Genomic DNA, 17,160 nt, shown 5'->3' with positions numbered 1-17,160 from the left:
TTGTAGCTGGATAATGAACTAACCAGTACCCCCAGAGCTCGTGTCTCTAGCTGCATATGTGGCAGAAGATGGCCTAGTTGGCCATCATTGGGAAGAGAGGCCCCTTGGTCTAGCAAACTTTATATGCCCCAGTACAGGGGAACGCCAGGGCCAAGAAGTGGGAGTGGGTGGGTAGGGGAGCAGGGCCGGGGGAGGGTATATTTTGGGATAGCATTTGAAATGTAAATGAAGAAAATATCTAATAAAAAAATTTAAAAAAAACTGATGGATACGTTTCTCCTCCAGTAGCATACAGGGTAATTTCCAACACCATGAATGCTAATCAGTAGAGGTGAAGCTTCCAGTGGGGCATCAGCTCTTTTTCTCCATGTCCCATGATATAAGTAAGTGGGCATCATCAGCAATAGGGTCTTACTGTTAGGTTGTGAAGTCTTGCATCAGCAATACAGCCTGTAATGTTTTAGGATGTCTATGGGACTTCTTTGGCCAACAACTCGATAAGACATAACTTGTAATTGTAACTTTTATTCACCTGAAGTAACTGTCATCTCTGAGGCTTATCGCTTCAGTCTGTTAACCTAGGCCTAGTCCTGGAAGCTTCTAGAGTCTGTAAAAATCTTATCTAGGCCTAGAATATTTTCAACTTCTCTGAGACTTGCTGCTGAATAAGCTTCCCCTTTCTTATTCTTTCTCATCTCTAGCTGGCTGATTCAACCTCAGCTGTTCTGTCTCAAACTCCTCTTCAAGATGACTGACTCAATCTGGCTTCTCTCTCTGTGTCTCCACAATTGCTCTGCTTGGCCGAATACTATGGCAATCTGTTCTAATCTTCTGACTCCTCCACATTCTCTGGCTCATTCTGTCTTCACCTGTGTCTAGCTTGTTCTCTGCAACTAGTCTATGTACAACTGTCCTGGAAAAAACTGCTTTCTTCTCTCTCTGCTTTGGCCCTGAAATAGCTTCCCTGTCTTCTTCCCATGAGAGTTGGGCATATCCTACTCTTTCTCTGATTGGTCATTTTGTCTGTCACTCAGACATCACTTTCAAACACAGTGCTTCCTTCTACAAACTAATGTTACCTTCAATGTTTGAGATTAAGGTATGCCCTAAGGGCAAGTCTGTATTCCAGTCAGAGGATTAAAGGTGTGGGCTAAGGGCTGACAACAACTAGAAACAGGGTTTTTCAGTAAATAACATATTCCCGGTGTTTACAATGTGATCAAAATATCTTGCAGCATTAACCCATTCCTGGTACTAAGCATTTCATTTGGTAGCATAAGACTGAGGACTGTCTTTACCACTACATGGGAACTTGTAGTGCACAGACTGCCACCTTACAAGAACAAAAGCTAATCCAGTAGAGAAGAGCACATCAAACAGAAACACAGTGAGCCAATTCTATACTCTGATGAACCACAAGACAACAAAAGCCGCTCCACCTAAAAACAGACATCAGGGGTAAAGGGGAAGAAAAGGATGTAAAATGGAGAAGAGTCCTAAGGTTTATATTAAGATAGGAAATAATTTATAAATATGAATAGTATATTAAACAATTTATCATACTGAGGAAGTGTGGTCTTAAAGGGTACTTGCTTTTAAAAATGCATGCTAAAGTACTCACGAATATACGTACAGAATTTACAGAACTATTCCTTTCACAATCCAAGTGGTGAAATAGATGAAAAAAGGAGCTGAAATCACTTTCCCACCAGTTGATCATTGTCAATGCTAAATGAGAGGTTTGTGGAGCTTCCATGTAATTACCTTGATTCTAATTTTGAAATAACCCTTGTTTTCCTTGGCCTGCCATAGCAGCTGGGACTCATGGACTAGCTGGATAAACAACATATTCTCATTCTCTTCTAGGGTACCCTGCCTTACTTGCAAGAAGGCCACTTCCTCAATGTATTGTCACATAGCTTTGTCTTTGTGTGCACATGTCCCTGTGTGTGCCCCTGGCCCTGGTGTCTCCGCCTTTCTTGCAGATGGCCACCTTCTGGCACATTCTTCTATAGTCATTTCTTTAACTGTATCCATTCCTGGAGTCTCTTTATGTGTCTGAATGTATTCTTACAAAGATTCTGAGCTTATGGGATTAGAGTCCATGGTAACAATTCCATCTTAACCTAAGAATTTCTTTAAAGCCCCTATCTTCACAAAGAGTCATACCCTAGGTACTGGGAGAAGGGCTTCAAAGTATGAATTTCAGAAAGACAATCTGAACAGTTCAATTCACAACAGTATAATAAAACTTTAAAGGTAATGCCAAAGATGTGATATTTATAATGTAATATTTAAAAACAAAATAAAATCTCATAACTTTATAAAATAAAATTCAAAGGATATGAATTGTTTCTTGGCCTAGATCTTAAAATTGTCTCACATTTTCACCTTTTTGTTTCTAGGGTTCTCCACACTCCCTAGGAGGGTGTGGCAGTGTACTTTTCTATAATGAAGTTCTGACGGCTTAGAAACCAAAGTGAATCAACAGTAAAATGAAATGTTGTTACACAGAAAGCTATGTCCAAGTAGGAGAATATTATCACCGTAAGAATATTAAACTTCACTTTCAAAATTAAGCACAAATTTGGAAATTGGTATTATTTAGGTAAGAATCTAATTGGGGAAATTTGTAATTGAATCAATTTGATCCAGAAACGTCCACCTTGGTGGAGACCATTAGTCAAAGCCATAGTCCTTGTCTTTCTCCTACTTATACAACAGGATTTACATGAAATCATAGAGGACATTAACTTTACACGAATCATGTAAGATAATAATATAGCTGTAAGTCAGCAATGAATGATAAAACCCTGACAATGCAGATGAATGGGCCAAGGAAGGTAATAAAATTTAATGGGAATAAATGTACAATTGTGCACAAGGGACTAAAAATGCTTATTTCAGAAAGATCAAAGTACATATAAGACTCATGAACTCATATTCAGTTTCACATGAAGTCACATTAAACTTTTTGTTGAAATTTTTAGTTAGCAATAAGTGCACCGAAGATCAAGAATGCGCTTGCTGAAAGTTAATGTATCCTGTTTGGATCTGCCTACTATTCCTCTTGGTCCACCTAAGGACAGCCTGCGGAGGTGAGTGGCTCAGGAATGGTCCCCTGAGCCCAACTGTCTAGCTCTAGGATTGCTCTTTGGTCCAGAGGAACCTTGTGGTGCCCAAAGAGTGTCTTGCTTCTTTGTGGAAAACTTCTGGGCTCCAAGACTAATTGGATTGGAACCTTGTCCCAACACCCATCATAGTCATAACTGCCCTCCACCCCAGTTGGTTTTCTTGGAACACAGCCTGCAGAGTCAGATCCACCCACCATCCCACTCTGCAGCCAGTGTCTAGTCTGTCTGAGACACAGCCATCAGAGTCAGGTACCCTGACCGCCATTATCTAGCCCACAGCTCCTCTGACTTCCTTCGAAGTCCTGCTGCCATAGGATTAGCCAGCCAACAGCAGAGAAAGCCAGAGGCCTAAAGAGCAGCCTAAGAATACAATCAACAAGACCCAGGGCAACATGGCACCACCAGAGCCCTCCTATCTTGCTACAACAAACTCTGGATAGTCTAATGAAACTGAAGCACGAGAAGAGGATCTTTAATCCAATCTTATAAAGATAATAGAGGCCTTTAAAAAGGACATGAATAAACCCCTTAAGAAAATACAGGAAAATATTTCAAGCAGGTGAAGGATATGAATAAAACTGTCCAAGACCTAAAAAGGGAAATAGAAGTAATAAAGCAAACACAAACTGAAGTAATCCTGGAGATGGAAACTGTAAGAAAGAAAAAGGAACTACAGACATAAGCATCACCAACAAAATACAGGAGATGGAAAAGAGAATCTCAGGTGTAAATTATACAATAGAAGAAATTAATATACCAGTCAAAATGCATAATCTAAAAAGTTCATGACACAAAACATCCAGGCAATTTGGGATACCATGAAAAGACCAAACCTAAGAATAATAGGAATAGAAGAAGATTCCTAGCTCAAAGGCCTAGAAAACATCTTCAGCAAAATCATAGAAGAAAATTTGCCAAACTAAAAGAAAGAGATACCCATAAAGGGACAAGAAGCTTACAGAACACCAAACAAATGAAACAAGAAAAGAAAATCCCTCCACCACATAATAATCAAAACACTAAATATATACAACAAAGAATTTTAAATGTGGCAAGGGGAAAAGACCAAGTAACATATAAAGGCAGACCTATCAGAATTTCTCATCTGAGAATCTAAAAGCTAGCAGGGCCTGGGAAGATGTGCTGCAGACCCTAAAAGAACGCAGATGTCAGCCCAGATTACTATATACAGAAAAAAACATTCAATCATTATAGATGGAGACACTAAGATATTCCATTTCAAAACCAAATTTAAACAATAATTTTCTACTAACCCAGCCCTACAGAGGATACTAGAAGGGAAACTCCAACCCAATGAGGCTATCTATATTAAAGAAAACACAAGAAAAATTAATTCATACATTAAAACCAATAGAAGAGAAATACACACACACATACACACTCAACAAACACCAACATCAAAATAATAGGAACTAACAATCACTGGTCACTAATATCTCTCAACACCAAGGAACTCAGTTCACTATTTTTAAAAAAAGCACAGGTTAACATAATGGATGCAAAAAACAGAATCCATCATTCAGCTATATACAATGCCCCCCCCCATCTCAGCAACAAAAATAGCCATTATGTCAGTATAAAGGGCTGAAAAAAGGTTTTCCAAGGCAGCATACCCATTAGCCATTCTAATATCTAATAAAATAGACTTTTCAATGGAAAGTAATTGAAAGAGACAGTATTAAGGACACTTAATACTCGTCAATGGAAAAATCCACCAAGAGGACATCACAAATCTGAACATCCATGCTCCAAATGCAAGGGTACCCATGTTTGTAAAAGAAACATTACTAAAGCATAAATCACACATAGAAACCTACACATTAATATTGGGAGACCTCAACACCACCTTCTCACCAATGGACAGGTCACTGAGACAGAAACTAAACAGAAAAATGAAACAGAGGTTATGATTCAAAATGGACCAAACATATATCTATATAACATTTCACCCAAACACAAAAGGATATACCTTCTTCTCAGCACTTCACAGAACATTTTCCTAAATTGAGCATAAAACTGATCACAAAGCAAGCCTCAACAGATACACAAAACATGAACATTGATGTAAAAATACTCAATAAAATACCTACAGACCAAATCCAGGAACACATCAAAGACATCATACACCATGATCAAGTAGGCTTAATTCCAGGGATGCAAGGGTGATTCAATATATGAAAATCCACCAACATAATCACCTTATAAACAAATTGGAAAAAAACTCATGGTCTTCTCACTAGATGTCAAAAAGGCATTTGACAAAATCCAACACCTCTTCATGATAAAAGTCTTGGAGACAGCATGGATACAAGGTACATACCTAGACACAATAAAGGCAATATGCAGAAAGCCAATAGTCAACATAGAATTAAATGGAGAGAAACTTAAACATTTCCACTAAAATCAGGGACAAGGCTGTCCATTTTCCCCATATCTCTTCACTATAGCATTTGAAGTTCTAGCTAGAACAATAAAAAACAAAAGGAGATCAAAGGGATACAAATCAGAAAGGAAGAAGTCAAAGTATCACTGTTTGCAGATGATACCATAGTATATACATAAGTGACCCCAAAAATTCCACTGTAGAACACCTACAGCTGAAAAACACCTTCAGGAAAGTGGCTAGATACAAAATTATCTCAAAGAAATCAGTAGCCCTACTCTACCCCAGCCATAAACAGGCTGAGAAAGAAGTTAGGACAACAGGACTCTTCACAATATCTACAAATAACATCAAATACCATAATGTAACTCTAACCAAGCAAGTGAAAGAACCTGTATAACAAGAACTTCAAGTTTCTGAAGAAAGAAATTGAGGAAGATATCAGAAGGTGAAAAAATTGCCCTTACACATGGATCAGTGGAATTAAGATAGTACACATGGTCATCTTATCAAAAGCAACCCATACATTCAATGAAATCCTTATCAAAATTCCAACACAGTTTTTTTTTATAAACTTTAAAAGAGCAATTCTGATCTTCATATAGAAAAAAAAAAAAAACCCCAGGATAGCTAAAATGATCCTGAAGAATACAAGAAATTCTGGAGGTATTACTATCCCTGACTTCAAGCTGTATTACAGAGAAATAGTAACAAGCAATGCATAGTACTGATATATAAAAAGAAAGGCAGATCAATGGAATTGATTTCAAAGACCCAGAAAGAAATCCACATATCTATGGACACTTCATTTTTGGCAAAGGAGCAAAAACTATACAATTGAGTAGGGAGAGTACCATCAACAAATGGTACTGTACTAACTGGATATCTGTATGTAGAAGAATGCAAACAGATCACACTTATCACACTGCATAAAACTCAAGTCCAAATGGATCAAAGACCTCAACATAAAATGAGATACACTAAATCAAATAGAAGAGAAAGTGGGGAATAGCCTTGAAATCGTTGGTACAGGAGACAAATTCCTGAGCAGAACACCAATGGCTCAGGCATTAAGGTCAAGAATTAATAAATGGGAGCTCATGAAACTGAAAAGCATCTGTAACATAAAGGATGTCACTAGAACAAATGACAACCTACAGATTGGGAAAAGATCTTCACTAACCCTAAACTGACAAAGGGCTAATACCCAAAATATATAAAGAACTCAAGAAGTTAACACAAACAATCCAAATAACAAATGAAATACTGGGGTACAGAACTAAACAGAATTCTTAACATGGGAATAGCAAATGGCCAACAAGCACCTAAAGAAATGTTGAATAACCTTAGCCATCAGGGAAATGAAAATCAAAATGATTCTGAGATTCCACCTTACATCCATCTGAATTGATAAGATCAAAAACTCAAAGGACAGCACGTGACAGCAAGGTTGTGGAGCAAAGGAAACACTCCTGCATTGCTGGTGGACATGCAAATTGTACAACCACTCTGTAAATCAATTTGGGAGCTTTTCTTTTCCTCTTTTCTTTTCTTTTCTTTTCTTTTTTTTTTTAAAGATTTATTTATTTATTACATGTAAGTACACTGTAGCTGTCTTCAGACACACCAGAAGAGGGCATCAGATATCGTTACAGATGGTTGTGAGCCACCATGTGGTTGCTGGGATTTGAACTCTGGACCTTNGGAAGAGCAGTCGGGTGCTCTTACCCACTGAGCCATCTCACCAGCCCCTTCTTTTCTTTTCTTTTCTTTTCTTTTCTTTTCTTTTCTTTTCTTTTCTTTTCTTTTCTTCTTTTCTTTCCTTTCCTTTCCTTTCCTTCTTTCTTTCTTTCTTTCTTTCTTTCTCTCTTTATCTCTCTCTCTTTTTTTATTTTTTGTTTAAGAAGATTTGGCATAGTTCTACCTCAAGACCCAGCTATTCCACTCCTGGGCATATACCCAAAAGATGCTCCACCATCCCACAAGGACACTTGCTCAACTATTCCATAGAGCTTTATTGGTAGTAGCCAGAAACAGGAAACAACCTTGATGTCTCTCAACTGAAGAATGGATACAGAAAATGTAGTATATCTACACAATGGAATACGGCTCAGTCATTAAAATCAAGGATATGAATTTTGCAGGCAAATGAGTGAGATGACCATGACCCAAAAGGACATACATGTTATGCACTCACTTATAAGTAAATATTAGCCATAAAATACAGGAGAATCATGCTATAATCAACAGACCCAAACAACCCAATAACAAGGAGATCCCAAGAGAGGATGGTTACATCTTTCTCAGAAGGGGAAACAAAATAGATATTGGATATCAATGGATAGAAGGATCTGGGTGAAAGATGGGAGGGTGAGGATGGTGGTGAGGAGATCATATGTAAGGAGAACAGGGGAGAGAGATGGGAGATCGGCAGGGGCGAGGGGGCAATCTCTGGGATGAGGAGACGTCCCAGAGGGTCTATGCTATATTCCTAGCAGTGAGGGATTTGGATCCTGGAGTAGCCACTTCCAGGGGCAGGATTCCCAGTGGAGGGATAAGGATAGCTAACCACCCACAAAACCTTCAACCCAAAATATATCATGCCTACAAGGCAGGGGCAAAGATAGAACAGAGACTGAAAGAATGGACAACCAATGACTGTCTCAAATTGAGACCCATTCCATGGGCAAAACCAATTGCTGACAGTATTAACGTTAATCTTTTATGACTGAAGATGGGAACCTAACATAACTGTCCTCTGAGAGGCTCCACCCAGCCAGTGGAAAGAGATACAGAGACTCACACCCAAACATTACATGAAGTTGAGGAATCCTGTGAAAGAGTTGGGAGAAGGACTGAAGAACTTGAAATGGACAGGGACTTACTCTAGAGGAAGACCAACAGAGACAACTAACCTGAACTGTTGGAGTCTCTCAGAGATTGAATCACCAGCCAAAGAGTAAACATGGGTTGGATCCATACCCCTTGCATATATACAGGAGATGAGCAGCTTGGTCTTCACCTGGGTCCACCACCAGCTGAATCAAGGGCTGTCCCTGAGCCTGTTTCCTGCCTGCCTGCCTGCCTGCCTGCCTGCCTGCCTGCCTGCCTGCCTGCCTGCCTGCCTGCCTGCCTGCGAATCTAGCACCCCTAACAGAACTGCTTTGTCTGGCCTCAATGGGAGAGGGTACACCTAATCCCCTTCAAGAGAAGGGAAAGTTGGAATGGGGGAAGGATTTCCATGAGGGGGTACTGTGGGAAGAGGAAGGGTTGATATTGGGCTACCAAGTGCATAAATAAATAAATGTTTAAAAGAGAGTTACCGTATCACCAAGCTACACTGAAAACAATGCAATTACTCCAAAGAAAGAGATGATCTCATTGCAGTCAAGGCTGTCTATGCTTGCTCTAGAACACTTTCCTCCAGGTGATACCTCAAAGTATAAATGCCAGAATGGTAGAAATCATAAATTCTGTCCACATGAAGAATAACAATGAATTTGGAGCTATAAGTAAGGCTGAAAAGGCAGAAGAGAGATATGATTTACCTTTAAAGATCTTAAGGGCCAACAACTGAGAAGACTTTAACCCTATATCCCATAGCCTGTGTGGGAAGAGTCAAGTTTGTCTGTCCACTCTTTTTCCTCCTTCAGAAATAATCACTTCCTCAGAGATGTATCATTCCTTAGCCTGTAGTGGTGAAGTGAGGGTGCTTCCAGTCACCTGCCAGAGCCCTCTGGATTCACGATGAAAGACACACATGCCAGCTTAATTTTGATATGCCTTGACTAGCTAAATGTCGGGGCACTTCTAAAACTCTCAGCAGCTATGAAGTATGCCCCTCTGGTATTCCTGGCTTAATACCTCTAAAATCCATATTTTATCTTTGGTTCCCTGGCTCCTTCTGGGTGGCCCCCTCTCTTTGTTACCCAAGATGTTTCTGGGCAGGCCTTCTGGGGGCCACTTTCCTTCTTGTACCTACATTTTGGCTGTTACTCCCTCCTGTTCCTTCCCAGTGTGGTCCTTCTAAGCCCTTCTCCTGGCAGCCCTTTCTCCTCCTCCCCTGGTCTTCCTCCTGGAACCTAGAAGTTCCACCTCTTTCATTCTATCCAGCCATTGGCTATTTATTGATCAATCAAAAACCAATTGGGGACAGAGTCCTTCAGCATTTAGACATGCAGATTCCTGCTTTTGGAGGCTAAATTAAGAGAAAGCATTAGAACCAATCTCCAACATTAGCACAAACCCTAAAGCTTGCCAGACATTGGCTGCAGCTTCCCTCTTATTTGTCTCCATTAGGCAACCATTCTGTTTCTAATTGTTTGTCACAGCAGGTTAGCCCTGTGTCTTTGGTTGATTTGGGCCACATAGACTGGGCAATTTATAAGCAATGCAAATTTGTTCCTCGCAGTGCTGAAGGCTGCAAGTCCAAGAAAAATGTGCTGGCAGATTTGTAGGTGTGGACTCACTTCCTGGTCCAGGGATGGCACACACACACCCTCCCCTCCTCTTACTTGCTCTCTTTTTTTAATAGGAATCACAATCATGAGTCCTCAGCTATCAGAACCCAACTACTTCCAGGAGAGCCCTCCTCCTACACCATCCTTTTGGGGAGTCAGGGTTTCAAGTTATTAATGTGGGGTGGACACAACATTCAGACCATGGCAACAGGATTAAAAGTTGCTACACAAGGTAGATCAGGTTTGACTGGTCAGCTCTGTGTGCATCTGTTTGTCATTCATCTGACGCTTTGCCCACCCGAGACTAGAGACCCGTTCCACACAGACAAAGGGGCCCAGAGGGTCTGCGGCACAGCTCTAGAACACTCACCCCTACAGCAGCTGGTTGAATGAGCAACCATGAGAAAGCTGAAGAGGTATGAGGATATTTTAAAATGCTGTGATACTGAGATTCACAGGAAGTTTGAAGGAGGTAACATCTTTGCAACTCTGGAAGCCATGCTTCAGGGCTAAGCAACAGTGAAGTTAAGGAGATGAATGTGACTAGGCTGAGTGATTTTTTTTTTGGGGGGGGGTTGTTGTTAACTAAGAACATGGTGAATTTTGTTGAGAAAGACTATGTCCATTACATCATAGATCGCGCTTTAGCAATCAGTTCAATTCCAATCCACATTTAATAACAAATGTTATCTATTACATAATAGATTTCATTCAACCTCAAATGTCATTTGATGTTTTACTCCATGATTTCTATCTTCTTCCCTCCCTACTCTTCAAAGCTGATGAATAGCAATAGCATCATTAGGATACAGAAGAATTTAGGAAACAGTAGCCAACAGTGAGGTAAGGTCAGCCCTGGAGAAAACTACTTCTGATTTCCTTAGGATCCATTGTGTCAAAAAAAAAAAAAAAAAAGAAATGCTGCGAAATGACACAAAGTCATTCTTTCTGCATTTCTCTTTCTGCTGATTCAGAGTTTTACAAGGGCCCAGTTTTCCATAGAAACAGATCAGATTAAAATCAAATACAAAGATTGCATCTTTTATTTATAAGGGGGAAAAAAACCTCTCAAATGCTTTTCATTAAAACCCTGTGGCCTGTTGTACTGGTTTTAAGAGTATTAGTCAAGCATTACATAATTTTTGCTATTCTGGTGAAGATCACTGAAACTATCAGGCCACACCTCAATGACTGAATTCTCCTGTATTTCTGTAAGGGTGTTATTTATGTCCTTCTTAAAGTCCTCTATCACCATCATGAGATCTGATTTTAAATCAGAGTTTTGCTTTTCTGGTGGGTTGGGGTATCCAGGGCTCACAGGGTGGGAGAACTGGGTTCTGATGGTGCCAAGTAGCCTTGGTTTCTGTTGCTTATGCTCTTACCCTTGCCTCTCATCATCTGGTTATCTCTGGTATTAGCTGACCTTGCTGTCTCTGACTGTGTCTTGTCCCTCCTGCAAGCCTGTGTGTCAGTAGTTCTGAGAGAACAGTTCTCTCTGGGAAGAATTTAGGTATGGAGAGCTGTGGCACAGGGTCAGCTCAGGGGGTGCAGACAGAAACCTGAAGGATCCTGTCCCTGGCTGTTTTTTGGTTCCTGTGTCCTGGTGGATCTGGGCCGGTCCCTCTTGGGCCTCTTGGCCACAGGTCTTACCTGTGCTAACAGGTGTGTCAGCACTCCTGGGAGACCTGCTCTCTCTCAGTGGTATTTGGGTATGGAGAGCTGCAGCACAGGAACAGCTCCGGGCACAAAGGAAACCAGAAGGATCCTGTCCCAGGCTGCTCCTTGGTTCCTCTTAATGATTGAATTCTAATTTATAGTGAATGGACCATGGTCCATGCTTGCTACCTACTCCCATTGTCTTCCTTCCAGGAAGGAATGTTGTTAAAAAGCATTCTTCATCCCGAAATTAATCCATAGAGAGTTATAAGATTTAAAACACAATATTACTAATATTAATATTAATAGAAACAGATAAAGTATTTATTTTGAGCCATATTATATCACTTGAGAGGATTTTAAAGGAAAGTGGGGCATGTGTTACAGATAGAATAGGGACAGGAAATAATAGAGTTGACATGGACATGCTAAGTAACATCTGACTAGGAGAAATGGTACCTACACACCAGGGAAAGGGGTTGAGTAAACTACACACACACACACACTAGACTACCCCAAGTATTCTACCTCTTTCTGGGGACTTCATTCCTTACTACAAGGCTGGGAGGTTAAGGTCTGCATATGAGGTGCTCGTTCTCATCACATCCTCTCTGTGGTGCTCACAGTTTCTAGTCTGTACAATGAAAGCACTTGAAAACCAAGGAGCAAAGGCTTGGCTTCTCTCTCACTGTTTATAATTATAATTATGTTTATATTTATATTCTTCTATATGTTCTAAAGCTTAAAATAGAGCCTGTCAATCATTGTGGTAATTCCTGTGCCTTGTATAACTTCACATATGTCTCTGAGGGGGAGATGTATACAGTATGGATGCTGCTACTCCATAGGTCACAACACAGACCACATCAAGCACACCCTTGGTAGGGTACCTGTTTGCTCTGTTGTCCTGTGAATTTACACATCCTTCTGTGTAACACATCCTTCTGTGTAACACATCCCTCTGTGTTGCTGGTGAGGAATTTTCAGGTGGAAATACAATGAGTACATAAGAAAAAAAAAACACTCTAAAGTTACTACTTCAAGCAGAGCAATAATAACATCTTAAGTTGTCCTGGAGATAGAAAAACTATATTTGATACACTTGTATTATACATACTTCAAACCAATCACTGAACAGATTCATAGTAGCTAACACATCTCCTTTATATAAACGAAGTGTTGTCTGCCTATGTTAAAAAGTATTTGTGTAGCCGGGCATGGTGGCACACACCTTTAATCCCAGCACTTGGGATTTCTGAGTTCGAGGCCAGCCTGAACTACAAAGTGAGTTCCAGGACAGCCTGTGCTATACAGAGAAAACCTGTCCCGAAAAAAAGAAAAAAAGTATTTGTGTAATACACAGAGCAGCAAGTCATTGTTTAAGTATGTCTGGGAAGTGAGGTGACACAGGTCAAATTTTCCAGATAACTGTTGTTTATCTTTTAAGTTTAGAAAGATTTAGTTTTAATTGAACTGTTACCAGTGTTGGTATCCTCACTAAGTTTTTGACCTACAGAATACCATTTGACCTATGTACTGTCACATGAGTTGATATGAATTATTTCATGGTATGTGATGGCAAGGGATTCTTAGGAGCATGTAGGATTATGTGCTCTGGGAAGACTGTGGAGTCTCAGGAGACTCTCTGAGGGGTTTCCTCTATCTCTTGGAAACATTCTTCTGCCTCCCTCTGCCTCCCTCTGCCTCCCTCTGCCTCCCTCTGCCTCCCTCTGCCTCCCTCTGCCAAGATCAGCTACCACAACACACTGCTTTCCAATTGCTTTCCTCTTGAAATTTCTAATCTGTTTTTGTGTGTGCATGTGTGTGTGTGGTGTGTGTGCATGTGCATGTGTGTGAGAGAGAGACAGAAAGGAGAAAGGAGAGAGAGAGAGAGAGAGAGAGAGAGAGAGAGAGACTGACTTACCATGTAGTCCTGGGTGGCTAGCAATTCCCTATGTAGACTAGGCTGTACTAGATTTCAAAGAAATCCACTTGCCTCTACCCACCAAGTGTTGGAATTAAAGATGTGCACCACAATGCCCAACTGATGCTTTGATTTTTTATGTGATATTCTGGGGAAGATTCTGAAATTGGCTCCCTTTTCACATTTTTTCCCCAATTAAATGTAGTTCTTTATTAGAGTTGCTGTGTTTTTGGTGTCTGTTCACATAACACATATACACACATATAAATGTGGTTTTTTGGGTTTTTTTAAGGTATTTTCTTTACTTACATTTCAAATGTTATCTCCTTGCCTAGTTTCCCCTCTGAAAATCCCCTATCTCCCCCCCTCTCCCCAACCCAACCACTCCCATTCTTGGTCCTGATATTCCCCTATACTGGGGCATAGAACCTTCACAGGACCAAGGGCCTCTCCTCCCATTGATGACCGACTAGGCCATCCTCTGCTACATATATACATATAGAGCCACAAGTTCCACCATGTGTTTTCTTTGATTGGCAGTATAGTTCCAAGGAGCTCTGGGGGTACTGGTTAGAACCCAGATGTCCCTCAACAGAGGAATGGATACAGAAAATGTGGTACATTCACACAATGGAGTACTACTCAGCAATTAAAACAATTAATTTATGAAATTCTTAGGCAAATGGATGGATCTGGAGGTTATCATCTTGGGTGAGGTAACCAAATAACAAAAGAACACATATGATATGCATTCACTGATAAGTGAATATTAGCCCAGAAGTTCAGAATCCTTTTTAGAAGGGGGAACAAAATACCCATGGAAGGAGTTATAGAGACAAAGTCTGGAGCAGAGCCTGAAGAAATGACCATCCAGAGACTGCCTCACTTGGGTATCCATTCCATAAACAACCACCAAACCCAGACACTAGGCAGATGCCAACAAGAGCCTGCTGACAGGAGCCTGATATAGCTGTCTCCTGTGAGGCTCTGCCAGTGCCTGGCAAATACAGAAGTGGATGCTCACAGTCATCCATTGGACAGAGCACAAGGTCCCCAGTGAAGGATCTAGAGAAGGTACCCAGGGAGCTGAAGCCCCATAGAAGGAACATCAATATGAACTAACTCTTTTCACTTTTTATTGATTTGTTTTTCTACGACTGAGGACAGATTCCACAGTTAAACAAGGGTTCTATAACTACGCCAAATTCCCAGTCTTCCTGTTAGGTTTTTAAAGCAGAAGCCTTTCTTCACAGCTTTGGGCTACTGGTTACTTGAATCAATATAATCTTTTTACCTTAAATAAATCCCAAGTTTGAGCCCCTCAATTCTTACTATAACCACAGAATACTCACTGATCCCAATGTCCTTACAGTACTGGATCAAGTACTGTCCCATGACTTTTAGTAGATGACTGTATTCTTGGACATTGAGGAATTCTTGTTTATTATGGGATGGTTCCATGATCTCCAAGGGTATGTTCACAATTCCAATTACACCTGCACCAAGTCTGAGGGAGTAAACACATGTATGAACTTTGTAAAAATCAGGCTAAAGAAAAAGAAAAGGCAAACATGCACTGGATACTTGCAGTCAAGTCTTCCACAAATAAATACACTGTCTTGGTATGGACCACATCGAAATAATTATGCTAACTTAAAGATAGTTCATTATCCACAGTGATTTCTAGTGAGCTTGGTTCTGTTCTACGATGTTACCTCAGAATGTTACAGGCCTGATAACAATACTCTTCCCAAACCTGGTACTTTTGTGGGGATCCCAGGTTGGTAAAAAGGAATAAATTTTAGCAAAACCAACCATAACCCCAGTATCTTCATGCAGTGACCCAACGTGCACCTTTAAGCTTGACACTGGACAAAAAGAACTACTTTCTTTGTTCCCATTTCATCATCAGACTACACATCTCACTATTACAGAGGCTCTTAGGCATTCACAGAGCTCGAGTAAGGGGACGTAACAGGCCCCGAGGGTGATAAGAGGCACAGGGTATACATCCACCTGGGGTATTCTCAATTTTAGCATTACAGGGTTTGGGGGAAAGCCCCCCCATGTCCCAGAATACAGGAGGTTGGTTCCTCATTGCTTTTGCCATAGGATATAGCACTCTTTCTCAACTTGAGGCCCCTGACGGCTCCATATTTCACAACTTTTCTCTTCTACCATGTCCTTCTTGGTAACATGCTCTGTGAGTCTAAATTTATGTCTCAAACAGAAGGCCTGATGTGACTTTCCTGTTTTCTTACTGCCCTTCTCACACAACATTCATTTATTCATTTATCCATCCATGTATTCACACAGCCATTCAAAGTTAGCACCTGGACCTGTCCCAGGAACTAGGGACTTAGACAAAAGCAAAAAAGACAAGGTCCCTAGGTCTCATTCACTGAAGAATGACAACCATGACATTAGCAAATAGGTAAATGTACAGGGATCATGTTACCAGGTGATAAGTGGTTTTAGGGAAATAAATTGAGTACTAAATTATGTGAAAAGTGACAGACAGGTGTGACAATAGGGCCCAGTGTTAATTAGGTAATCAAAGAAAGGACTTTAGCATTCATGCCTGAACAGCATGCGAAGGCCAATAGTGGGAAGATCTAAGGACAGGAAACTTGTTAGCAATTGCTAAGCTAACTGCGCTAAGATATTCCCACAATTTTTTATTAGGTATTTACTTCACTTACAATTCAAATGCTATTCCAAAAGTCCCCTATTAGCCCCCACTCCCTTACTGACCCACTCCCACTTCTTGGTCCTGGTATTTCCCCTGTACTAGGACAGTTTGCAAGACCAAGGGGCCTCTTTTCCCAATGATGGCCGAGTAGGCCATCTTCTGCTAAAAATACAGCTAGACACAGGAGCTCTGTGGGTACTGGTTAGTTCATATTGTTGTTCCACCTATAGGGTTGCCGACCCCTTCAATTCCTTGGGTACTTTCTCTAGCTCCTCCATTGGGGGCCCTTTGTTCCATCCAATAGCTGACTGTGAGCATCCACTTCTGTGTTTGCCAGGCACTAGCATAGCCTCACAAGAGACAGCAATATCAGGGTCCTTTCAGCAAAATCTTGCTGGCGTATGCAATAGTGTCTGCGTTTGGTGGCTGATTATGGGATGGACCCCCAGGTAGAGCACTCTTTGGATGGTCCATCCTTTGGTCTCAGCTCCAAACTTTGTCTCTGTAACTCCTTCCAAGAATGTTTTATTCCCAATTCTAAGAAGGGGCGAATTGTCCACACTTTGTTCTTCCTTCTTGAGATTCATGTGTTTTGCAAATTATATCTTGGGTTTTCTAAGTTTCTGGACTAATATCCACTTATCAGTGAGTGCATATCATGTGAGTTCTTTTGTGATTGGGTTACCTCACTCAGAATGATACCCTCCAGGTCCATCCATTTGCCTAGGAATTTCATAAATTCATTGTTTTTAATAACTGAGTTGTACTCCATTGTGTAAATGTACCACATTTTCTGTATCCATTCCTCTGTTGAGGGACATCTGGGTTCTTTTCAGCTTCTGGCTATTATAAATAAGGCTGCTATGAACATAGTAGAGCATGTGTTCTTA

General features: G+C 40.6%; 1 protein-coding gene across 1 annotated transcript in view; it reads right to left on the bottom strand.

Annotated features, from left to right (window-relative positions):
* The window catches only part of Morc1 (MORC family CW-type zinc finger 1), a 188,581-nt gene that overhangs the window by 91,361 nt on the left and 80,060 nt on the right, over positions 1–17,160 (bottom strand). Inside the window, exon 14 of the mRNA XM_021185413.1 lies at positions 14,931–15,085. Coding sequence (XP_021041072.1) covers positions 14,931–15,085 — 155 coding nt within the window. The remainder of the gene's footprint in view (positions 1–14,930; positions 15,086–17,160) is intronic.

The sequence above is a fragment of the Mus caroli genome, chromosome 16, assembly GCF_900094665.2.
Source record: "Mus caroli chromosome 16, CAROLI_EIJ_v1.1, whole genome shotgun sequence".
Taxonomy (NCBI): Eukaryota; Metazoa; Chordata; class Mammalia; order Rodentia; family Muridae; genus Mus; species Mus caroli.
This window is presented reverse-complemented; position numbering and strand designations above follow the sequence as displayed.